Genomic DNA, 23789 nt, shown 5'->3' on the forward strand with positions numbered 1-23789 from the left:
GAATGTGTCAACACAGCTGAGAGGTGAGAGACTCCCATTGCCTCTTTGTCCAGTTTGGGGCCATGCACAAAAGCTGCCATCAGAAGTTGCTTGGGTCTAGCCTCATTCTGGGCTTCCCTAGTGGCTCAGATGGTAAAGAATCCACCCACAATGCAGGAGACCTGGGTTCAATCCCTGGATTAGGAAGATCCCCTGGAGGAGGCATGGCAAACCTACTCCAGTATTCTTGCCTGGAGAATCCCCATGGACAACGGAGGAGCCTTGCAGGGTACATTCCATGGGAGTTGCCAAGAGCTGGACACGATTGAGTGACTAAGCACAGCACAGCCTCACTCCGTTCTTCAGCAGCTGCAGTCAAGTGCCTCTAAAGTGGCAGTTCCTGAAAGATTCACAGCCCTCCATACCTCCTTGCTCCAGCCTCAGACATCAACAAGAGCCTGAGCTGAGAATGGTGACTGGATGTGCCCCTCCCCCTAAACTTAATGCCCAGTAAAACAAAATCCACCCTTTCCACCTCCACAGTCCAAGATGGCTCAGAGGCACTACAGAGATCAGAAACTGGGAGGTGAAATTAGATATGTAAAAAATGCAGACAAAGTAGCATGGTTTGCTACCATTTATTTGCTATGTGGTATGCGCACAAAGCATGAGTCAGCGCTGCCGCCCTACCCTCTGACCCCAGGAGAGAGGGCGGGCAGGCACAGCCCCAGGAGAAGCAACCCCATCATGGGGAAATTGTGGGGGGTGGCAGAGGCTGGGAGGAGACCCAGGCATCCTGCTCTGACTTCTAGCAAGTTCTCCTGCCCTCAGTCATGAGGGCTCCCTATCCTCCCATCCAATGGTCCCAGGTGCAGCAATCTGAGAGGGGAGGGGAGGGGAGGAGAGCAAAGGAAGACGACTCAGTGCTGGATGGAGGCATCTCTGCTCTGCAAGGCTACTTGGCCCTGGCCATAACTACAGGCAAAATTGGGCGCAGGTGGTTGGGCCAAGGGCTGTGGTGTGGAGGGGTACTCAGTAGGCGTGGTTGGCAATGTAGAGGGACTGCACTGCCGCTCCACCATCTTCTCCGCTGCCTTCATACTTGCCCTGGGCTGCAAGCCCATTCACCTGCAAAAGGAGGGGAGTAAGTAGGCTGACCCAGTCCACAGGTTCCTGACCCTGTCCAGGCTAGAGCCTCTGGGCTGCCGCCTGCCTGGCTACACCCCACCTCCCCACCCACCACCTTTAGCTCCCAACCTCGGCCCGCTTGATGAACTCCTCAGTGGCGGCCCCAGCATTGTCCTGTTGCCCTCGCCAGGCATTGAGTGCAGAGGCCTGCAGGGCACGCCCATAGGAGAAGGTGAGGGCCCATGGCCGGGGAAGGGGGCATCGGTTGATAGCATTGAGGTTGAGAGATGCCTCTTCTTCACTCTGACCCCCAGACAGGAAGGTCACGCCTAGGACAGAGAAGAGGAGACAAACCAATCGATCGCTCCTTATTTTTCCAGGGTAAGGGACTTCCGGAGGCCACAAGAAGAACCTGAGAATGGGTCTTAGGGATAGGGACAGCTTTGGAATCAGGGTGGTACCTGGGACAGCCGGGGGCACAGTGCGACGCAGGGCAGTGACAGTTGCCATGGCGATCTCCTCTGGGCTATACTTAATGGGGCAGGCATGGCCAGGGGTCACCATGTTGGGCTTGAGCAGGGTGCCCTCCAGGTACACGTGATGGTCACTCAGGGCCTTGTACACAGCAGCCAGGACCTGGGGATCAGAGGAGGTTGACTAAGGTTCTGGGCCCCTGCCATTATGTTCCCTGCCTAGGGGAAAGTGGGTATAACTGTGAGAGTGGATACAGGTCAGACTCACAGGTACGTTCTGGGGTCAAGTAAAAATGTGCTTGAGGAAATAGCCTGCATCTGAGCCAGGGATTGTGGAGCACAGGCTCCCTGTCAAGTTCTCCCTGTGGTGTATGTCTGTGCCCGGGGCGGACTCACCTTCTCTGTAACGTACTGGCAACGTTTGAGGTCATGGTCTCCATCAGGCAGAATCTCAGGTTCCACAATAGGCACAATCCCATTCTGCAGGTAAGAGCAGAGTAGCTTAGGAGGGGCAGGAGGTGGGATGGAAGAAAGCCATGTAACCCCCTTGCCACCAAGCACAGAACACCCATCTGACCACCTCACACACACATAGGCCCACCTGCTGGCAGATGCTGGCATAGCGGGCCAGCACATTGGCATTCTCCAGAATGGCAAGTGCTGAGGGTGTGCGCTCACTGATTTTCAGCACGCAGCGCCACTTGGCGAAGTCAGCGCCATCCTTCTTGTACTGGGCACAGCGCTCCGAAAGCCCATCCAGCCCTGTAGGCAGAGTGCCAACCTCATTATTCTGTTCCTCTTTGCCAGCAGCAGCCACCCAACAGCTCTGTGGTCCTGAAGCCCACCCCTCCTGTACCTTGAGTGGTGGTTTCTCCATCAGTTCCGGCTAGAGGCACTACACCCTTGTCAACCTGAAGGGGAAACACAGGCACAGAACTGAACCCAGGCAGGACCCCGTCTGCCACCCTGCACACGCACATACACCTATTTCCATGCTCAGCCCCCATCTAGGGCCAGTGGCTGCACCTTGATGCCCACGACAATCCCCTTATCCTGGATGGTGCGGACGAAGGGGACACCATTATCGTCTTTCTGGTAGAGTGTCTCATGGAAGAAGATGACACCACCGATGCACTTCTTCACACGGTCATCGGCACTGAACAGAACCTGGCGGTACAGCCGGCGGTTCTCCTCAGTGTTCTCCACCCCGATTTGGCTCAGCCGTTTGGCCATGCTGCCTGGGGAGGGGCAAACAAAGCAGGGTGGCAAGGTCATCCCCAAGCTCCTTGGCCACCTCTTCCCCACGTGACCGCAGGGCCCCACCTACCTACAGACTCATCTGCGGCCAGAATGCCTTTGCCTGGGGCCACAATCCGCAGGGCAATGTCGGACAACTCCTTTTTCTGCTCAGCAGAAAGGGCTGGGTACGAGTGGGGCATGGTGACAGTTCTGTGGAATGGAGACAGGTATAAATGCTGGACCCCACCCACCCTACCTCTTCTGCTTCCTCTCCTGTTCATGTGGGCCAAATGGCCTCTTCCTTCCACCCCAACAAGCAACGGTTGGGAACAGAGCTGCAGTCCTTGGCGCAAGTCCTGGACATCAACATGGCACTCAGTCTCTCAGGCAGCTAACAGGCTCGGGGCCCCAGTTCCCACATCTCCTTTTGTCCCTGATGGGCACCCTTCCCAGCCCCAGGGTAGGGGTGGGGAGGTGAACAGCCCCAAAGCTACAGGTCTTCTTCTGAAAATACTGCCTCAATAAAGATGCCGGTCTTCCTTTCATTGAATTTGGCCCCTTCTTCAGGTAGGCAAAAGCCCTGGCCATTCCAATTTCCTTTTTCTCATCCTCACTCAGCAGGGCCCTGAGGGAAGGTGCACTTCTGAGGCTTCAGAATGAGGCAAAAGTACCCATCATCCCTCTTCCCTCAGCTTCTGGAGGAAAGGGTGGGGGTAGGGAGTAGCAGTGGTGAAAAAAAAAAACCAAAAAACAACGGCCACGGGCTTCCATTACCTCTTCTCTATTCCTTAACAGGAATGGGAGCAGAGGCTCAGGATTGAAAGGGAGGAAGAGATTCAGGATAAGGAGGGAGGAGACCTATGGGAAGATGATAGTGAGACAGGCTAACTAGCCAAGGAGAAGGACCTAGCTCAGGGGGACCGTGAAGACAGGAGAACTGGAGAGGGAACTCAGCCTAGGAGAGGAAGCAGGCTGAGGTTAAAACGGTTTGGGTGGAAGAGGCTAACACCAAGGAAAAGTCCAGCCGGCAGAGGAAGATTTGGAATCGGAAAAGCTGCATCAGAGCTAAAAGGAAGGGGTGCTGTGGGAGAAGCTGAGCCGTGGAGTGGACAGAAAGGAGACAGTCGAGAAGGCACATCCAGGGCCCCGCAGGAGCAGGGCAAGGATGGCAGAGGGAAGAGTCAGGGAGAGCAAGCGGAGATGCTGAGCAACTCTCGGGGCTCACCTGTCCGCAGCGAGGTAGCTGCGCAGCCACACGAACAGCTCGCGTTCAGATCCGCGACAGCTGCGGCTCCAGCCCCGGCTTCTGTAAATGAGGCTGCGGCTGCCGCAGAGCTACGTGACTCCCGCCCGGAGGGCGGGGCCTCCCCCCTCCCCGCCCTGGCCACGCCCCCTCCCAGGACTGGAGTGCGCGGTGAGGGGGGCCCACGGAGGCGCTGCGATGAGGTGGAGTGACTGACTCTGCCGGGATCTTGGAGGTGGTTGTAGACTGTCCTCCTCCTACCTCGCGGAGCCCAGACACCAGCGGAAAGGCCACCCTGGCAGGAAATGGCCTTGTTCTGATTCCTGCCACGGTGACCTTATGCAGAGGACTGTGCTGGCTGTTGGGGATGTATCCTGGTCTGATGGAGAGTCACCGTAAACAATTACCATAGATAGGGTAGGTGGAACACAGGCAGCAACAGTGCGCGAGTCCAGGGCAGAGGGTTCTCTGTCCTCACCCCCTTATTCACCAGGGCTACCCCAGAGGGGGATGGAGAAGGTAAGAGAATGAAGCCTTGTCTGTTTCCCACCAGGCAGTGAGCCAGGGAACAAGTAGTCCAGTGCCCAGAGTATTTGGGGAAGCAAGAAAAGGAGTCAGGAGCTGGCTGTGGCTCTGGATGCATTGGGAGGGGTGTGTGGACGTAGGGAGCCCAGGCAAAAGGACCAAGCTGCCTCCCCCTAAGCTCATCTACCCACCTCCCACCCAAGAAATAAGATTTGGTGAGCCTGAAGAAATACATTAAATATACTTTATTTTATAAACAGAGCTGGCTCTAAGCCAATTGGTCCTGATGTTGGGGTAAGGGAGTGTTGCAGGTAAAAAGGGGTGCAACAGACTCCAGCTTTCAGTTTCTTAGCTCAGAAATTGCAGCAATCCTTGTAGCTCCTTGCAACCCTTCACGACGTCTGGGATGGACAGCAGAGTCTGGAAAGAGATTCAGAAAAGGCAGCTCAGGGTCACAGGCCAGGAAGCGCCAGGCCTAAGAAACACCCTCTTAGAGGGGAGAAAATGGAAGCCACAGAGAAGCCCACAACAGTGAATCAGGGCCCAGCTCTCAGCACAGGCTGGGAATCAGAGCTATGTTCATCAGTACCCCCCGCCAGGCCTTATGCCAAGTACCTAAGTTGCATCAATGCCTCCTTTACCTCATAAATATGCTGAACAGTGTCATCTAGTTTCTTTAACTCCTCGTCAGAGCGCCGCAGATTCTCTTCCAGGATGTTTCTCTAAAAAGCAAATAGGCTGCATAAGTTCTATCCTTAAAAGAATGCCATAGCTTGTGGGGAAAGGTAGACATGGCAGGGAACTTGCTAGGGGAGATGGGGAACAGCCCTGGAATGGCATGGAAATCCTTACGTGGCTCTGGAACTTGACCGTGAGTTTTGCCTTCTCATTTTTCATCTCCAGGAACATCACCCTCAGTTTGTCCACCTGTAGATACGTTCAGATGAGTAGGGGCACAGCCTAAGGTTCCCACCAGTTGCCCAGCTCTTTGGTTAACTCTGAGTCACCTCCTGGGAGAGCCACACTTTCTCCTGGATCCAGTTTGTGTCCATGGGCTGACAGTCGGGGTTCTGCTGGCCTGCCAGGGTCTCTTGGAGCACCTTAGTCTCTGTCTCTGCACGCCGAAGAGAGCGGGTGAGCTGGGTCACCTCCTCTCTAAGCCTCTGGGGATGAGAATGGAGAGGTATCTAGTAGCGCTCAAAGGTCCTCTCCATCCTTACCCCATGTGGTGAGCAAGGGTAGACCAGGGGACCCAATTCCCACATCCGGGACCCTGGCTATAGTGACACAGAAGGCAAAGGCCAGGCATCATGACGAACGTACTATGAGCTCGCCGCTTTTGTCTATCTGCTCCAGGATCTTCTCGTTCTGCTGCTGTATCACTTCCTGGAGTTCCTTTTCATTCTGTGAGAGAAAAGGAGGTGAGAAGGCAGTGGGAGAGCTGGCTTCTTTGCAGCCCTTGCCAAGAGATAAGATTTCACGCCTGACTCATGCTCAGTCCAGGTGATACCAATTACCAACACTCCAATTCTTCCTCTAGGGCTAGGTCAGGCCAGGCACATTTCCCTGTAGAGAGAGCTCTGCTGGAGTTCCTGACTTCTAGGTCAGCCTGGAAGATGGGTCAGCCTATAGCTGGTTCCCAAATATGTGAATTGTCTAACCCCAGAAAGGGCAAAACTAGGGCAAGAGTTGGAAAATCCCCACCACCCAGATTCCTGGAGAGACAGCAGCTCCCAGTGGGCCCGCACAGCTGCCCCAGTTCCTCATGGCTTCACTTCCAGGCCCCTCCTCCACCTTGTAGCGCAAGCACAAGGTCTGGTTCAGCTTCTCTATGTCCGCTTCCTTTGCCTTCTGGGCTTCCTGATGCTGTTCTTCCTGGGCCTGCAGCTGAGCCTGCAGATCACATCTAAGGGAGGGAAAAATTCAGTATTATTCCTGCCCCCACCAGGGGCTGGCTGGGCCCTTGACATTAAGGGGCTGCTCACATGACCTGCCCTCTCTCACTAAGACTGCACTCCACTTACATCTTTTGCTGCAGAGTCCTGACAGCCTCTTCTTTAGACTCTTGCAGTAAGGAACACAGGCTCTGAAGTTCCAGAGTCTTAGTACCCATTTCTGCCAGGCTCTTCTCAATGTCTGGGGTTTCTGAAAGAGAAAGTACTAGATAAGAGGCAAAGCCCTTTAGCTCCAGAAGGAAGGAGTACATAGCCATCACTTCTTCCACTCTTATCCATGTTCCCCACCCATAGGATTTGAATATCCGGAACATTACCGATCCCCCAAAGGCAGAACTGAAATAAGCCCAAATTGAATTGAGGTTTTTAGAGCAAAGCACTTCTCACTGCTTTAGTCTTTATCATCACAACCAGATCTAGAAATGAGGCAGGATCCCTGGAGCCCATCCTAACCTGTAGGCTCAAGGGAAACTGTTGATGCTACTCTGGTGAAAGCACTCTTGTCACTTCCAAGCAAGGGCACAGGAGTGGATTCTGGGTCTGAAACAAAAAACAACTGTGGCAGAGGGCCCCTCTGGTGGCCCCGTCAAGGATCTGCCACCACAGAAGCCGGGAGAGAGGGGGTCTGTTGGCAGCATCTTCAACAGCTAAAGATACCAGGAGCAGGGTCCCAACTTTCCCACCCTTCAATTCCAGGGCCTTTAACCTTCATCTGCCTCTGCTGTCTGGGCACTTCCCAAGAAGGTGCTGTCACTGGGCGGAGGGTGTTCCTGGGAAAGAGCACTGGCTGTGCTTATCAGGAGGGTCTCTGGTTCAGCCTTAGGGCAAAGGAGAAAAAATGTCAGCTGCTTTTCAGGGTTAGTTGAGTTCCCTGAACTTACAGGTACTCACTAGCCATCTCTGTGGGAATGCTGTTCTATCTATCACCTCTCTTCTCTATCTTCAACTTTTCCATTAGCTCCTCTCCCTGAACTTAATTCTCTCTCACTAGAACAATAATTTTTTTTTTAAAAAGCCTTCTTTTTACCTTAAGTACCCTTTTAGCTACTGCCTTTTCTCTTTCTCTTCAATTTAAATAAAAGAAAGAAAAGACTACATTTCTTGCCTAAAATTCTCACCATCTATGGAATCCCTGGGCCACTACACACAGGATTCTGCCCCACCATTCCACCGTTATTGGAACACCAATGGCATCCTCATTATTTTGTGCTCCAAGGGCATCCTTACTTTCAAATGCAGTGGACTCCTTTCAGATCTTATTTTACCTGACCTATGTAATAACCAATGACCATGTTCTATTAGAAATTTCATTTTCTTAGCTTTTGTGACATAACTTTGCTTCACAGGTAGGACTCATACCTTTCTGGCTATTTCTGCTCTCTGTGCGGAGGTCTATCTTTAACTGTGGGCTCCTTCTGGTTCATACTTGATCCCCTTTACACTCTAATTCATTCCCCACATGGCTTCACCTCAGGAGCTCCACAGAAGCATCCACTTCTACACTGATGACCCTTCAATCTGTCTCTCTACAACTGGACTTCTTCCCAATCTCCTGGTCCAAAGGCTCAACTTCCTGTGAAAAATCTACCAGATTGTTCCATGGTTCGCCTGAAATTTACTATGTATAAAGCTGAGCTAACCATTTTTTCCTGTCCCACCCCACTTGTATTTAAGATCCTAGAGCAGGGAGGCAGCAAATTACAGCCTGTAGTTTCAATCTGGCCTGCCACCTGTCTTTGTAAATAAAGTTTTATTGAAACATTGCCACATCCATTTATTTACATACTCTCTATGGCTGCTTCTGAGCTACAAAGGCAGAGTTGAGTAGCTGAGACAGATCACATACCTCACAAAACTGAAAATATTTATCATATTGCACATTACAGGAAAAGTCTGCCAATCTCAGTTCTAGAGAGTGTTGCCATCTTTCCAGCAAAAAAGATCATCAGTCACTCTTTCACCTTACTCCTATATCAAACTGGTCACCATATTCTATTACCTTCTGTTGTTATGAAATCGCTAAGTCATGTCCGACTCTTTTACGACCCCACAGACTGTAGCCCTCCTGGCTCCACTGTCCATGGGATTTCCCAGGTAAGAATACAGGAGTGGGTTGCCTATTTCCTTCTCCAGGGGATCTTCCCAACCCAAGATCTAACCCACATCTCCTGCATTGTAAGCAGATTCTTTACTGCTGAGCCACCAGAGAAGCCCTCTATTACCTTTACTTCCTAAATATGTATTGAATTCATTCAATCCATCCCCTCCTCCATATCCCTTCTATAATCGCCATTAGTTCAAGTCTTCAAAAATCTGGCCTCCTGCCTACTTCTCCAGCCTCTTCCCCTTGTCATCCCTGCCCCACATAGCTTCTATAATCCACTTATAAAGGGCTACTTCCCAGGCCCCAAACTCACCACATTCCATATGAGCAGAGCCTTGGCCTTGTTCACCTGGTTAGTCCCAGCACCTGACCCAGGCCTTGTCACAGGGCAGACACTACAGAAAGTACCCCTAATGCCTCTATGGCTTTCATATGCTGCTCCCTCTGCCTGGCGGGCCTTCCTGTACACCCACCCCTGCTCTACAAACTTCTAACCTCAAGACTCTGCCCAAGAGTCACCTGCTCTGAGACGACATCCTAACTCCCAAAACTAAAGCTGATGCTCCTTTCTCTGTGGCCATACAACCTTCTATCACAATCACAAGTCAAAATGACAAATTTACATCTGTCTGTCTTCCCAAGACTAGATTTCTGTGCTTATCACACGCTGGGGAATGGGGTCAGCTCATAACCAATTTGATTTCAGGATTCTGGCTCTGCCCTTAACTGTTGAATAAGCTAATTAACTCTGCAGTCTGAAAGATATCCACCATTTACTCTGCAGTGTGCACTGTGGGGAAGCCAAAGAAGCAATGCTAAACTTCTGCTTGCTATAAACACAGTCTAGCAGAAGAGACCAAACATCCAAGGAAAATTAATACAAGTGCAAAAGGAGAGTAAGCGCATGAGAAATACAGCAGGAGATCACTGAGTCCACTGATGTTTGGGAACATTTCAAAGAAGGTGAACCAGAGAGGATTTTAATAGGAAGGAAAAGACATTTCCAGTTTGAAGATAGAGGAGAATGAACATGGTAACAGCCTGCATCCAGGTAAGAATGGAAATGAGATGTGTATGTAGTGTGTAGGCAGTCTAGTGGGAGTAAAGAGCTCATAATAGGAAAGAAGGAGACAGACAACAGGCTGAAGATATCCTGTAGGCAACTGAAAGTCACTGAAGGTCACAGAAATGGAACAGTATTTTAGGAAGACCATTCTATACAATAAAGATACAATTGGAAAAACCCTCAGTAAACCAAGATTAGAGGGGAACTTCCTCAACTTGAATCCTTTTCAGCGTTGTGGGGGAAGTTCTAGCTAATGCAGTAAGAAAGGGAATAAAAGGTTTACAGACAGGGAAGGAAGAAATAAAACTGTCTTTATTTGAAGATATGATTGTAAGGGAAGAGAAGGAAACCCCGTATCCCACCTTCTCCTTTAGTTTCGTCTGTAGGAAGAGGGTCAGGCTATGGAGTTGCTCCGTCAGCACCCCCAGCTCTTGGGAATACTGGCACATCTTCTCCAGGTCTTGCTGCTGTGTTTCTGCTACGATGCTGGCTAGTTTAACCCTGAAATAGGAAGGATATAAGGGATTTTAGCCTTGAAATAAGGAAGGGCTTCCTACATAGCTCAGAGGTAAAGAATCCTCCTGCAATGGAGGAGATGCAGGTTCAATCTCTGGGTCGGGAAATCCCCTGGAAAAGGACGTGGCAACCCACTCCAGTATGCTTGCTTGGGAAATCCCATGGACAGAGGAGCCTGGCGGACTACCATCCATGGGGTCAGAAAGAGTCAAACACAAAAGAGTCAGACACAACTTAGCAACTAAACAACAATAAGAAAGGAACAGAGAAGATGGCCAAACACCAGGTGACCTTCTCCAAACACCTCCCCAAACCGCCCCCACAGAACTGCATTCAAAGTGAGAAACAAGAGGCTCTCGGACCCTGGTACAATTCCCTTCTTGGAGACTTCCGCTTCCAGAAGCGGGCCTGGGAAAGAAGTCCTCAGGGGGAAGCACCAAGAGGTAGAGATCTTACTTCAGGTTCTCCACGGTGTCCTTGAGGCCCTCACACTGCATGCTGCGCTCCCGGAGTACTTCCAGCGTGGTTTTCAACTGACACTCAACCTGGCCCAGCTCCAGGTGAGCAACCTGATTCTCCTGTTCAGCAAACTGGGGAGACAGGAAGAAGGCAAGGAGTGAGGCGTGGCAGGGTGGGGAAATGCATCCAAATGGGACACTTTACAGAGTCCTGGGATCAGAGGCTTCTTCCAGTCCAGTCTCAAACCTCACATTGGTACCATCAGGGAATTGTCACACTCCTGCCAGCCCCCCTGCCCCAGGCCACCTTACTTACCTCCAGGGTCTCCTTCAGGTCCTGCACCTCCTTGGCCAAGACCGCCTGTTGCTGCTGCAGCTTTGCCTGCACGTGTTTTAGCACCATTTCTTCCTTTTGCCATCTGCCAGAGACCTTATGTGAGATTCCACTGGTCCCCTGTTCTGGGTGCTTACCGCCACCACAGCCCAAGAGGAACTCACTGAGCAGCCTGCTCCTCGCTGCCCTGGGTAAGCCGGCAGAGCAACTCGTCCTTCATGGCCAGGTCCTGGGTACAATGGGCATGCTGACTCTGTAGCACTTTTAGCTGACTCTCTGTGCTGGCCAGAATCTGCAGCTGAGCCTGGAGATCTAGGCCAAAAGGATCCTAATGACGACATGTGGTCAGCAGGCCCAAACTGCCCCACACCTCTGCTCCAAAACAAGTGCTCTAGAGCAGCTGCTTGCTCCACTGCCACACCCCAAGCCTCAGCAGGGTACAACTGCTTACACCCATGCACACCTGCTGCCAGGCGACTGTTTTCCAACTCCAGTCGTTCTAATTGGCTTTTGCAGTCCTCTAAATGGGAAGAGACTTGTTCCAGCTCCCTAGAAACCTAGGAGAAAAAGATAGTTTTCTTCCCACAGTTCCTCCTGAATCAGGAGTCCCAAGACTTAGTCCAGTTACTCTTTCCAGACAGGACAGCCAATCTCTCCTTGTTCACTGCAGCAAGTAAGTCTAATCCTTAGGCAAAAACAGAAACAGAAGAAAAGCTGATGAAGGTGTGGAAGGCCACCTAACAGCAAAGGGACTGGCTGGTCTCCAAAGCCACAGATGGAAAGAAGACAGGTCTAGGGAGAGAGGCTCATCAGAAAGGCCTTCTGTGGAGGAGGAGGAAACCAGGCCTAAGCAGTCCCCTCTCCTGTGTACCTGCTGCTTTTCCTCAATTGCAGCATCACGTTCCTGCAGGGTCTGCCGGCTCTTGGCTGTAAATTTCTCCGTGAGTTGTCGAAACCGGCTCAGCAGAGCTGTCCATGTTACATACTACCGGAGGAGGCAAATAGGTCAAGAGAGCACGCTTGAGAAAAGACTTCTAACAGGGCTGACTGTGAGCAGAGGAGCAGTATAATGCCCGCCGATACTCACATCCAGTTGCATGGCTATCCAGTCCTGTTGCAAGGCTGAAGTAAGACTCGCTGTCTGTTGAGCCAACTCTTCTTGCTCAGTGTGAAGCCCTACCTACATGAGAAGGATTGCCAATGGAGGTGCCCCTTCCCATTGGATACAGGGAAGCATGGGTACATGACCCCCCTTCCCAGTGTGTCAACGTGAATCCCAGGAAAGAAGATGCCCTCAATTACCAGTCGGGTCTGGGTCTCCTTCAAAAGGCCTCTGAATTCCCCCATGGATGCCAGGTCCTGTTGCAGTTGGCTGATGCGCTGGCTGGCGTGTGCACAGAAGACCTCTAGCACTGTCTCTGCCTGTTTAAATAAGAGACAGTGAGGACATTGTGTACAGAAGGAAACAGCACAAAAAACCGTTAACTACCCGTCACACCAGTAGCTGAGTTCATTACTCCTCAGGGCAGGTAGTTCTCAGGCCACCCATCTGTGACTCTAGTCAATTTGTATTCCTGCACGAACCTTAGGAAGAGACCTCCCTCATCCAGGAACCAAAGCCTGACACCTTACCGCATCCTTGCCTCTGAGGGCCAGTTCCTCTCTGTGCTTTGCCTCCTCCCTTTCTGCTTTGAGGCTCTGAAGCCTGGCCTTCAATTTCTTCAACACATCAAAACAGCAGGACACCAAGGTTTCTGCACGCCGAGTCTATAAGATAAGAATCAGATACTGTGTCTGGTTTCTTTCTTTGGCTGAATTTCAGTCCCACCAGAGGCCTCTGCCTCCATCTTCATGCTGCTTACCTCCTGACTCAGAGCAGTCTTATCTTCATCTAAGTGCAGCAAAGACAGGTGAAGCAAGGATATCAACTCTCTAGAGAGGAGCACCCATGATTGCTGTAGAGGGAGAGGAGGTTAGGCTAGATCAAATAAAGGTATTCAGCAGGAAGCAAGCAGGGACACTGCAGGAAAGCCACGGACCCCAATTTCAAGCTCCCAGTAAGGAAGAGATGTCCTTAACAAAAGGAAACCTCTTTTCACTCCCACGTTTGAGTACCATCATCTGCTCACCACTCCATTCTTGATTTTCACAGGGGACCCAGCAACGGTCTAAGGTCAGTCAGCACTTACCATGACATTCCTGGCCTGCTGCAGAGCCTGTCCAACCTCCTGGCTCTCCTGAAGATGCTGAGGTTTCTTACTCATCTAGCCAGAGAAACAGGGTTGTTCCTTTTGCAGAAACGATATGCACTGCCAGCACCCTGTGCCCCCTCCCACCCACTAATATACAGGAGCCCTTCCCATTAAAGGCGGGAGCAAAGCTCACAGCTTGATGAAGCCAAGCTAGAAAAAAATCCAGAGGTAGGTTAAAAACAAAATTACTTTTTTAATTAAAACTAATCTAAAATTACTTTAAAAAATATTTTTGGGGGGTTCAGGATTGGGAACTCATGCACACCCGTGGCAGATTCATGTCAATGTATGGCAAAACCAATACAGTATTGTAGAGTAAAATTTAAAAATATATATATTTTGGGGGGCTTCCCTGGTGGCTCGGTGGTAATGAATCCACATGCCAATGCAGGAGACATGGGTCTGATCGCTGATCCGGGAAGATCCCACTTGCCACAGAGCAACTATGCTCCTGTGCCACAACCTGTGCTCTGGAGCCTGCAGGCTGAAACTTCTGAGCCCATGTGTCACAACTACTGAAGCCCTCATGCCTAGAGCCTGTGCTCTGTAACAAGAGAAGCCAGCGCAGTGAAAAGCCCACGCGCCACAACTTGAGAGCAGCCCCCACTTGCTGCAACTAGAGAAAGCCCGTGGAGCAATGAAGACTCAGCCCAGCCAAAACTGAATAAATAAATAAAATTCAAAATAACTTTTTTCTGATTATGTGTTTACTATAAAATTTTAGAAATGGAAAAGTGAACAGAATGGAAAAAGACTCATTATTAGTTTCACCACTGAGAGCCGTGATTCTCAACCAACAGTATAGCATTCACCCCGAGATTTCAATATACTTCCACACCAGATTTCCTTGCTATAGGGATTTGCTGTAACTGATGAATCTATTACCTCCCTCAGGTGTCAGGGTGAAAAAAGTTGTAGACTACGGATTTAGAAGGAAATTACCATATTCACTAAATTCTAAGATGACTGTCTTTTTACATTTTAACACCACTGACATTGGTATGCTTTTTAAATTGATAGTGTCTTAGATTTGATGAAAGACAGTAATGCTTAAGAAAAAACACAATTGGTTTTGAGATTGAGATATCTCAATAAATAAAATTTATTTGTGGATAAAGATAAATAAAATTAGGGTCCTGCTTTTCTTACTTAATTTTATTATACTAATGTCATTTAGCTCTGAGTTTATGTTCACTCTCCTCACTGAGAGCCTGAGACTAAGAATATGTACTTTAGGAAGACCTATCAAAGTGGAGTATCACTTATTTTTAACTTCTGCTGATATTTTACTTCACCTCAAAACCTCTAAGAGGTGAAACATGATTTCCTTTTACCATGAACTTACATTAAACTTATTTTTCCATGCTATTAAAAACTCTTCAAGGGATCTCCCTGGCAGTCCAATGGCTAGGACTCTGTGCTTTCACTGCAGGGAGTACAGTTTTGATCCCTGGTCGGGGAACTAACATCCTGCATGCAGCAAGGAATGGCAAAAAACAAACAAACAAACAAAACCAAAAAAACTCCTCATGAACGTATTTTTAAATAACTGTAGAATATCTACATCTTATGGATGTACCATTATTTTCTTTCTCATGTTTTTAAAGTTATCATCTGTATGCGGAATTTTTTCCCCCTTAGGATATACACCTAGAAGTGGAGTTACTGGGTTAAAAAGTTTGAACTGCTTTAAGCAGTTTAAACTGCCCTTAGAAAGGGTGGAGAAGGCAATGGCACCCCACTCCAGTACTCTTGCCTGGAAAATCCCATGGACAGAGGAGCCTGGTGGGCTGCAGTCCATGGGGTCGCTAAGATTCAGACACGACTGAGCGACTTCACTTTCACTTTTCACAATGACAACCCACTCCAGTGTTCTTGCCTGGAGAATCCCAGGGACGGGGGAACCTGGTGGGCTGCCGTCTATGGGGCCACACAGAGTCAGACACAACTGAAGTGACTTAGCAGCAGCAGCAGAAAGAGTGATCCCATTTAAAGGCATAATGTTCAAACAAGAGGGAAAAAAAAAGTTTAATAATAATGTTAAATATAACTGTTTTAAAGCATTAAAAAAAGGTTCAACCAATTTATGCCTTACTGATGATGGGACAATATTTACCACCAGTTTTATTCTTTGCTATTTTGTCAAAAGAAAATAGCATTTCATGTGCAATTTGCATTTATCTGATTATCAAAAATGGTAACCTTCTCAAATATTTATTTACCAGTCATTTTATTTTTCGTAATCTCTAAGGTCTGTTCACTATCTTGGAGCAGATGAAAATCATGGTGCGCTATGTGAAGTAGATTAACTGTGATCTCAAAGGCAGTAGAGCCATAGAGAAACTTCAAAGTTTGAAGAGAAAAGTGGGAAGCCTTCATTACCACTGCAAGACATACATCGCCTAGGGAAAAGCCTAGTGCTGAACAGCAGTGCTGAGTCACGACGCTGCAGCAGTCTGCATGTAAGGAGGCAGATCTCCTGGCATCCATCACCCCCAGACCCAGCAGGCCTCCCTCCTCCTGTGTTTTACAGTAAGGACATGGAGTCCCCCACTGAGCCCTGAAACAGGGCACGCACACTGCTTAGGGCTGGGCAGTCAGGCCAGTGATGAGATTAGCATCAATGAGGCAGCCAAGCGGCAAAGACATGAAACTGTGATGGGGAATGGCTGAAGGTACTGTCATTTCCTCTCTTTGGTTCTGCTTCAGTGGTCTCTCAAAGGATTTGGCAAGCTTCAAGGTACAGATGGTCAACTCAGGGTAGGGGAGAACAAGGTCAAGGACCAGAGGAAAGGAAACAAAAATAAGAAAACACAGGAGAGAAACTGAGCAGCTGGAAGAATGATGAGCCTGTGGTTTCCAGGATTTTGGCAAAAGGTAAAGTCATTGAGGATATTTTCAACGCAGAGAAGACTTTTGTTTGTTTGTTTGTTTTTTGCCGAGCTGAGTGGCTTGTGGGATCTCAGTTCCCCAACCAGGGATAGAACCCAGGCCTTCGGCAGTGAGAGCATAGAGTCCTAACCACTGGACTGCCAGGGAATTTCTGAGACCATCTCTTCTTAGCAGCAGCCCCTATTACCTCAACAGCCATAATATGGAGGGTCTCAGTTCCTTCCCTGACACATTCCCTGACATCCTCAACCTATGCTGTCACAGCAAGAATCCTCTAGGACAATGGTCTGTAACTGTCATCCTCTGGTATCTCCTACAATAATTTTGAAAGATTGAGTACTCTGATCTTTAAATTGTTCAAAGGCTGTAATTTCCACCACCTTGTAAATGTTGACAGTTTGAAATAAAACTGTTACATCACCCCCAAATATACCCAATGGTATAAATATTACAAACACCATGATTTATTATGTTTGATATTTTTAAACAATACACACACAAGCACTTTGTCAGAAATTTTATATCATCCTTTTTTCTCCTTGAACCTCAATTTTTACGCCTCTCAGAATTTTATCCTAATGTAATATATTTTTACACTTTAAATCAAGATCTCTGCAACAACAACAAAAGTTCACCTAAATTGAGACAAATTTAAAACATTTTCTAATTCCTCTCACCATAAGACTTTATGTGAAAAAACTCTTGGATGGACAAATATTTTCATCGGTTTTAAATGAATCACTATTATAATTAAAATCATAAACATACCTAGTAAAATTTTACTGGAGATCATTCACTGATACTAATGAAATGGATAAACCAGCCCTCCCCTAACCAGTTCATGTGTCTGAGGATTACTATAATTCCTACAGTAAGACATAGTTCAGCAACAATTCTATGCTTGATGAAAGTGAAAGAGGAAAGTGAAAAAGTTGCCTTAAACCTCAACATTAAGAAAACTAAGATCATGGCATCCGGTCCCATCACTTCATGGCAAATAGATGGGGAAACAATGGAAACAGTGACAAACTTTATTTTGGGGGGTTCCAAAATCACTGCAGATGGTGACTGCAGCCATGAAATTAAAAGATGTTACTCCTTGGAAGGAAAGTTATGACCAACCTAGGCAGCATATTAAAAAGCAGAGATATTACTTTGCCAACAAATGCCCGTCTACTCAAGGCTATGGTTTTTCCAGTAGTCACGTATGGATGCGAGAGTTGGACTATAAAGAAAGCTGAGCACCGAAGAATTGATGGTTATGAACTGTGGTGTTGGAGAAGACTCTTGAGTCCCTTGGACTGCAAGAAGATCCAACCAGTCCAACCTAAAGGAGATCAACCCTGGGTATTCATTGGAAGGACTGATGTTGAAGCTGAAACTCCAATACTTTGGCCACCTGATGCAAAGAACTGACTCATTTGAAAAGACCCGATGCTGGGAAAGATCGAAGGCAGGAGGAGAAGGGGACGACAGAGGATGGGATGGTTGGAAGGCATCACCGACTCAATGGACATGAGTTTGGGTAAACTCTGGGAGTTGTTGATGGACAGGAAGGCCTGGCGTGCTGCAGTCCATGGGGTCGCAAAGAGAAGGACACAGCTGAGCGATTGAACTGAACTGATGCCTATTTTCCATTCTTATAGGTACAAGATTTATGTGAGGGAACTCCCTAGCATTCCAGTGGTTACGACTCCAGGCTCCCAGTGCAGGGGGTATGGGTTCAAACCCTGCTCAGGGGAATAAGATTCCTCATGTTGCATGGCATGGCCAAAAAAAAAAAAAAATCTGGCAACAGTGCATCTAGAAGATGAAGATCTAGAAAACAATTCCTTTAAAATGTCCCTTGTTGTTGATGTATGGCAGAAACCAAAGGAATATTATAAAGCAATTAAAATAGATGATTAAAATTTTTTTTTCAATTAAAGTAAATTTAAAAAAAACCACCTTTCTTGCTTACATTCCCTTGGAAAATTTTGATGTATCCCAGGGGTATAGTGTGTACTCACAGCCCTAAGGGATCTTCCAGACCCTCAGCTTTCATACTTACTTTAAGGAAGAGGGCCCACTGAGATCCTCCACACTTCAGGAGGAATATCTTACCTCGTTGGGAAAGGTGTCGGTCTGTGTGCTGCTGTCCTGGACTTTGGGGTGAGGGCCACTCTGCTGACTCTTCCAGTCCCGCAGCTGGCGGGAGAGAACCTCCAGGATGACAAGAGAATTCAGCAGGTTATCTTCCAGGTCATGCCGAGACAAGGCAGCCAGATCTGGAGAACGGCTGTGGTAGGAAGAGAAGAATGTGGGAAGAAGAGAGGGAGAGGGAAGGGAGTGATGGATCCAGGCAAATGAAGCCCTGGAGCACAAAGATACAGGACACTTACCCCCACAGGAGGTGCTCTGTCTCAGAAGCACTGTCCTTGGTGCCCACCAGGCCTGTCTGGGATGTGTTTGTACTCCTTTCCTGTTGTGCTGGGGGAGTAAACCAAGTCCCCACCGAACAAGCAGAGAAAGGGGTAGTGCCGATTGCAGCATTCTGAAATGCAGAGGGAAGGGATAAGCTCTGGCGGAGATTTTCTAGCATGACTGAGGTATTGACACCTTTTTCCAGCCAGGCCAGGGGTGACATCCAAGGCCCTACATCGGAGCCAGGAATGCCACTGGCATCTTTTCCTGATGGCCCAGGAGCCACCTGTGATTCCATTTCTCCAGGATTTGGGCTCGGGCACGTGGATGGAATATCATCTGTATCTGACAGAAGTGCTTGATGTCCCAATTCAGCGTTCTCAGGGAGTGTGGGAAAGCTCATTACCTTCTCCTCTATAGCTCTGTGCTCTAAAATATCCCCTTCTGGGTCCACATGACTGACAGGGCAATCTGCCACTAAGGCAGTTGAAGGGGAAAGCCAGAGCATGGAGGAAGGCAACAAGGTGTTACTTTCATAAGGAACTAAGTCCTCAGGCTCAGCCTCAGTGCTCCTGTCCTTCAGGCTTTCCTTGGAGCAATGTAGCTGCTGCTCAAAACAGGGATTTGGTGGGGACTCCAAGAGCTGGGATGGAGGATCCTGAAATGCAGGTATCTCAGGCATACCAGGAACAGTTTCTGAAAAGCTGTCTTCCGTACAGAAGGCCACCCCCTTTCTCAGCAGGTCTCCTGGCCTCAGAGGCTCATCTAGAGAGAAGCTGTTTCCCTCTGCCATGATATCTAGATGGTCCGCAAGCATAATGTCTTGCTGCTGTCTCCCTGGAGAAGGTACAAGGACCATGGTTTTAACCACATTGTTGTCCAGTGGGTCTACTCCTTTCTCACAAGTTTTGGGAGTAGAGTTGGTTTGGGGAATCAGATTTAGGGGCTGCTCATCTGATTCGTGTTGATAAGCTTCTAGCCACTTTGAGGGATGGCTGAACTGTTCTGAAGGGGAGTCTGTCTTCTTAGCATTGACAAAATCTGGTGGAGATGAGTTGTTGCTGTCTTCCTGCCAAAGAAAACAAAAGCAGTTGACTAAGAGAGTCAATTCTAGTTAGTAATATACAATTATGGGCTCAGGATACTGTCTGAACTCAGAAAAGGAAGAGCTCCCATTACCTTTGCCTAGGTAAGAACTTGGCTTAGCCTTGCTGCTTACTAAAGAGACCCAGCAGAAAAGTTGGGAAGATAGTCTGGGTCCTTCCAAGTGAACCAAGTTACAGTATAAAAAAGGCTAAGATATTCTGTCCATGTCATGTGGAGATGGTAGCTTGAAAATGACCTTCCTCTTCTCCAATCCTAACTCCAACGTAATTCTAGGGTAGGAGGGATCCCTGGCTCAAGTTCTAGAGTTGGTATAAGATTTTCTTCTTTTTGGAACAGAGGAGAAATTGGGGGCTAGAGTTAGAGAGCACTTGGCCCACAGAGATCCATGTGTTCTTGGGAGAAAAGGCAACATTAACCTATGCTAGTGACCTAGTCTCCCTGGGTACAAGTGCTAAGGTTATCCTGAACACATGAGTTGAAGCCATTCAACTCTTGGGATCTGAAGAGCTCTAGCCTTTGTAGCAGAGGAGAATGAACTGAAGAAAGACTTCTTCCTGGTACACTGATAAGGGACTAACAACCTCTCAATTGGTGGTTCACAGGAATAAGAGACCACTGAACTTTCAACCACTTGCAGGACTGCTGGTTTTGAGATTCAATGGATAACAATAGGAAAATATGAATATACTTACGTGGATCTAGTACCAGAAAAAGGACAAACTCTGAGATAGTTAAGAAAGGTAGACCCTACCAAAACACAGTTGATGGAAGAAAGAGATGACCATTTGTACCAAAAAAAATTTATGAATATATATAAGAAAATCTGAGTACAATTCACACACACAAAGACTTCCTGGAAATAATAAATATTACTTGTATTTATTTATATTTAAATTATTTTTTTGTTTTGTTTTGGCTGCATGGCATGTGAGATATTCGTTTCCTTACCAAGGATCAAACTTGTACCCCCTGCAGTGGAAGTGCAGCATCCTAACCACTGGATCGCCAGGGAATTCCCATGGAAATAATAAATATTACTTTTAAAGAAAAAATTTCAGTAATATGAATTGAAAGAGGATGATCAGGGTTAAGACAGGAATTGCTGGCCTGAACAATCAAGTAAAAGAAAACCTTTAAAGATACAAAGAAGTGTAAATCTGAGGGAAAAGCTAAAAGAACTGGAAGATAAATCTAGTAAACCTAACATGTGAATAAAAGAATCTCCAGGAGAAAAGAGAACACCCATAGATGTGGCACTGATTAAGAAGTATTAGAAGAAAATTTCTCTAAGGTAAAGAAAGATTTGAGTTTGCATATTAAAATAGCTCACCAAGCTCTAAGCAGGATTGATAGGAAATGAAAAAATTTCTAAATTACCAGAATAAGATATTTCAGAAGCTTTAGATATAAAGACTATTTATTTAAAAAAAAGAAAGAAAGAAAGAAAAAAGAAAGAGTTAGACTTATATGAAATTTCTAATTTACAGCAGTGGATGAAATGTAAGATTGACCTAAAAAGGGCTTCTGATATTCTAGCAGTGTCCTTGGGTATTGGTTACAATGATGTGTGCGTTACACAAACTTGTTAGGCTCCATGTTTCATGTACTTTCAAGTATTTTATTTCAAATCTTTAAGTTTTTATTTCAAAGTGCTTAAGAAAAAGTAGAAAATAAAGGAATGGCAAAGAGATATCAGACAAAAACAAAGCAAGCAGAGGCAGCAATATCAGTATCAGACAAGGTAGAATGTAAAGTTATAGCATTTCTGTGACAAGACAAAATTAAACTATATGATGAAAAAAAAAAATCAGTCTGCACTACATAGCCCAAAAGCTAAATATACAAACTAAACACTTTTAGAAATGTAAAGATGCACCTTAAAGCTTTTGCTATGTTTATTAAGTTCCTATTTATTCCTTAAGGAGTAAACATTTGCAAATCATATATCTGAGAAGGGGTTAATATCCAGAATATACAAAAGACTCCTACAACTCAACAACAACAAAAATAATCCAATTTAAAAATGGGTAAAGGACTTGAATAGATATTTCTCCAAAGAAAATATATGAATGACAACTAAGCATATGAAAGTGTGTGTCACTCTGCTGCTGCTAAGTCACTTCAGTTGTGTCCAACTTTGTGCGACCCCATAGACGGCAGCCCACCAGGCTCCCCCATCTCTGGGATTCTCCAGGCAAGAACACTGGAGTGGGTTGCCATTTCCTTCTCCAATGCATGAAAGTGAAAAATGAAAATGAAGTCACTCAGTCGTGTCCTACTCTCTAAGACCCCATAGATTGCAGCCTGCCAGGCTCCTCTGTCCATGGGATTCTCCAGGAAACAATACTGGAGTGGATTGCTATTTCCTTCTCCAAGCATATGAAGAGATGCTCAAAAACTTCCAGAAATGTCCAGGACCAGATCATTTCACAGGGTGAATTTTACCAATCATTCAAAGAAGATGTAATACCCATTTGTCTCAAGCTCCTCCGAAAAATTTAAAAGAACACTTCCTAACCCATTTTACAAGGCCAAAATTACACTGATACCACATCTGAACAAGGATAACACAAAACTCAACAGATCTGGCAGACTGAAAAACGGGCAAGACAGGGTAATTAACTATCTGCTTATGGATATAACAGAATGTGACATTCTTTGAACAGTAAATATGCATTTTTTAATATGTTCACAGAACACTCAGAAAAAATTCACCCTATACTTGGCTAAAAAGACAACAGATTACACACTGATCATAATGTAAGAAAATAAATTTAAAAGGTGACACAAAATGGTTTTTAAGCACTTGGAAATCAAGAATCCCTCCTAGATAGCCCCAGGATTAAAGGTAAAAATCAAAAGAAAGTTATAAACTAGGTAAAAAGGATGACAAAGGATGACTATAATATAATAAAAACACTTAGAAAACATTGAAAAAGAAATAACCCAATAGAAAAATAAGCAAATAAGCAAAAAATAAGCGTTTGACTACCTGGGGAACGGATGGATATTGGCTCATTCTTGCAGCTGACTGACTTCTCCATAAGTGAGCCCTTCTCAAGAGGAGACCACTAATCAAAGTGATAGTATTTCTGAGACGTTTGGTAAAGACTGAACGGGGGAGGAGGTGATAAAAACTAACACCTAAATAGAGAAGTGGGCTCTCAGTGGATTTCCTTTAACGACCCTAGGGCACCTCTCTGTTGGCCTGAATAGATGTAAATGGATGTCGTCTAGGCAGAAAACTTCATTATCGTTATTAATTACGTTCCAGCCCTGGCCCTCTGTTTCTCTGAGCTCTCGGCCTCGGCAAAGAGCCCAGTCGAGAGACTGGCCTGGCGAATCTCACCTGCAGCCCCAGTTTGCATGGTGATGGGGTCGGCGAGTGTGGGGGCCCTTTTCCAGAGTTGGTGGGGGCGTCGGGCTGCAAGGCAAGTTCTCGAAGAGGCGTTCTCATAGCTGCTTTTCCCTAAGAAAGAAGAGAGCATGAAAGTAAGCCTGGGCTCTCCTCCCTCCCTCACAAGCTCACGAGCAATAAACAAGAGTAGGCTCCAACCCCAGTGCTCCGAACATCAGGACCGGAAAACTCCACACGCCCCCCCGCCTCAGGCTCGACTCTGCTTTCCAAGACGCTCGGCACAGCCAGCAAACCCCGAAACCCCGGTCTAGGTCTCTCGCTCCATGAGGCCCTTCGGCTCACCGGTTGGGGCGAAGGCGACAGGCTAAGGTTGAGTGTTTTCACCCGCCACATCTTCAACACAGAACGCGGGGTGAATACCTCCCACACGTAAGAGACGACGCCATTCCTACCCGCCGTCTTTATTTGAACCTGCTTCGCGCTTCCCGATTGGCTGCGAAGCCTCAATGAGTCAGGCGGGCGCGTCCGCTCCGGACTCGGGTCCGGGGGGCAAGGGCGGGGCTTGCATTGGCCCCGCCCGGCCATCCCCATGGCGGGCGGGCGCGCGCGCGCGCGCGCGCGCGAGTGCCCTGCGGTCTGATCCCCAGCGTCAACCCTCGATGCGGGCGGTGGCGGAGGGGGGTCAACGCCAAAGGCCAGTTTTTCGGCCTCACCTCCGAGAGCGTAACGGGTGGCTGGACTGTCGAGGAATCCATCT

At 47.5% G+C, this 23789-nt stretch overlaps 2 protein-coding genes across 2 annotated transcripts; both read right to left on the reverse strand.

Moving 5' to 3' along the window:
* Positions 1 to 708: 708 nt before the first annotated feature.
* On the reverse strand, positions 709 to 4105 carry ALDOC (aldolase, fructose-bisphosphate C). Its single transcript, XM_068977461.1, has 9 exons — positions 4045 to 4105; positions 2908 to 3029; positions 2607 to 2818; positions 2437 to 2491; positions 2182 to 2342; positions 1977 to 2060; positions 1569 to 1743; positions 1237 to 1436; positions 709 to 1107 (listed from the first exon to the last, which is right to left on the reverse strand). The coding sequence occupies exons 2-9, from the start codon at positions 3017 to 3019 to the stop codon at positions 1012 to 1014; spliced, it is 1095 nt and encodes a 364-aa protein (XP_068833562.1). The 5' UTR covers positions 3020 to 3029; positions 4045 to 4105; the 3' UTR covers positions 709 to 1011.
* A 782-nt stretch (positions 4106 to 4887) lies between these two features.
* SPAG5 (sperm associated antigen 5) lies at positions 4888 to 23493 on the reverse strand. Its single transcript, XM_068978471.1, has 24 exons — positions 23375 to 23493; positions 23024 to 23143; positions 18546 to 19636; positions 18268 to 18442; positions 13210 to 13284; positions 12883 to 12975; positions 12653 to 12787; positions 12323 to 12442; positions 12108 to 12200; positions 11892 to 12005; positions 11484 to 11577; positions 11185 to 11332; positions 11003 to 11105; positions 10685 to 10818; positions 10075 to 10213; positions 7249 to 7360; positions 6996 to 7082; positions 6612 to 6732; positions 6382 to 6493; positions 5911 to 5991; positions 5595 to 5750; positions 5440 to 5514; positions 5229 to 5309; positions 4888 to 5007 (listed from the first exon to the last, which is right to left on the reverse strand). The coding sequence occupies exons 1-24, from the start codon at positions 23423 to 23425 to the stop codon at positions 4936 to 4938; spliced, it is 3582 nt and encodes a 1193-aa protein (XP_068834572.1). The 5' UTR covers positions 23426 to 23493; the 3' UTR covers positions 4888 to 4935.
* Positions 23494 to 23789: the final 296 nt, after the last annotated feature.

Source organism: Capricornis sumatraensis, chromosome 8 (genome assembly GCF_032405125.1).
Source record: "Capricornis sumatraensis isolate serow.1 chromosome 8, serow.2, whole genome shotgun sequence".
In the NCBI taxonomy this organism is placed as follows: Eukaryota; Metazoa; Chordata; class Mammalia; order Artiodactyla; family Bovidae; genus Capricornis; species Capricornis sumatraensis.

Bases quoted from the DNA above. Each gene is read 5' to 3' on its own strand.
- ALDOC (XM_068977461.1), bottom strand. From the start codon at position 3,019: ATGCCCCACTCGTACCCAGCCCTTTCTGCTGAGCAGAAAAAGGAGTTG. The intron at 2,492-2,606 runs GTGCAGCCACTG...TTTCCCCTTCAG, and splicing joins GGATTGTCGTGGGCATCAAG to GTTGACAAGGGTGTAGTGCC. The intron at 1,437-1,568 runs GTACCACCCTGA...TCTCTGTCCTAG, and splicing joins TGTGCCCCCGGCTGTCCCAG to GCGTGACCTTCCTGTCTGGG.
- SPAG5 (XM_068978471.1), bottom strand. From the start codon at position 23,425: ATGTGGCGGGTGAAAACACTCAACCTTAGCCTGTCGCCTTCGCCCCAA. The intron at 7,083-7,248 runs GTTAAAGGCCCT...TTTTTGTTTCAG, and splicing joins GACAGCAGAGGCAGATGAAG to ACCCAGAATCCACTCCTGTG. The intron at 5,751-5,910 runs GTACGTTCGTCA...TCTCATCCCCAG, and splicing joins ACAAAAGCGGCGAGCTCATA to AGGCTTAGAGAGGAGGTGAC.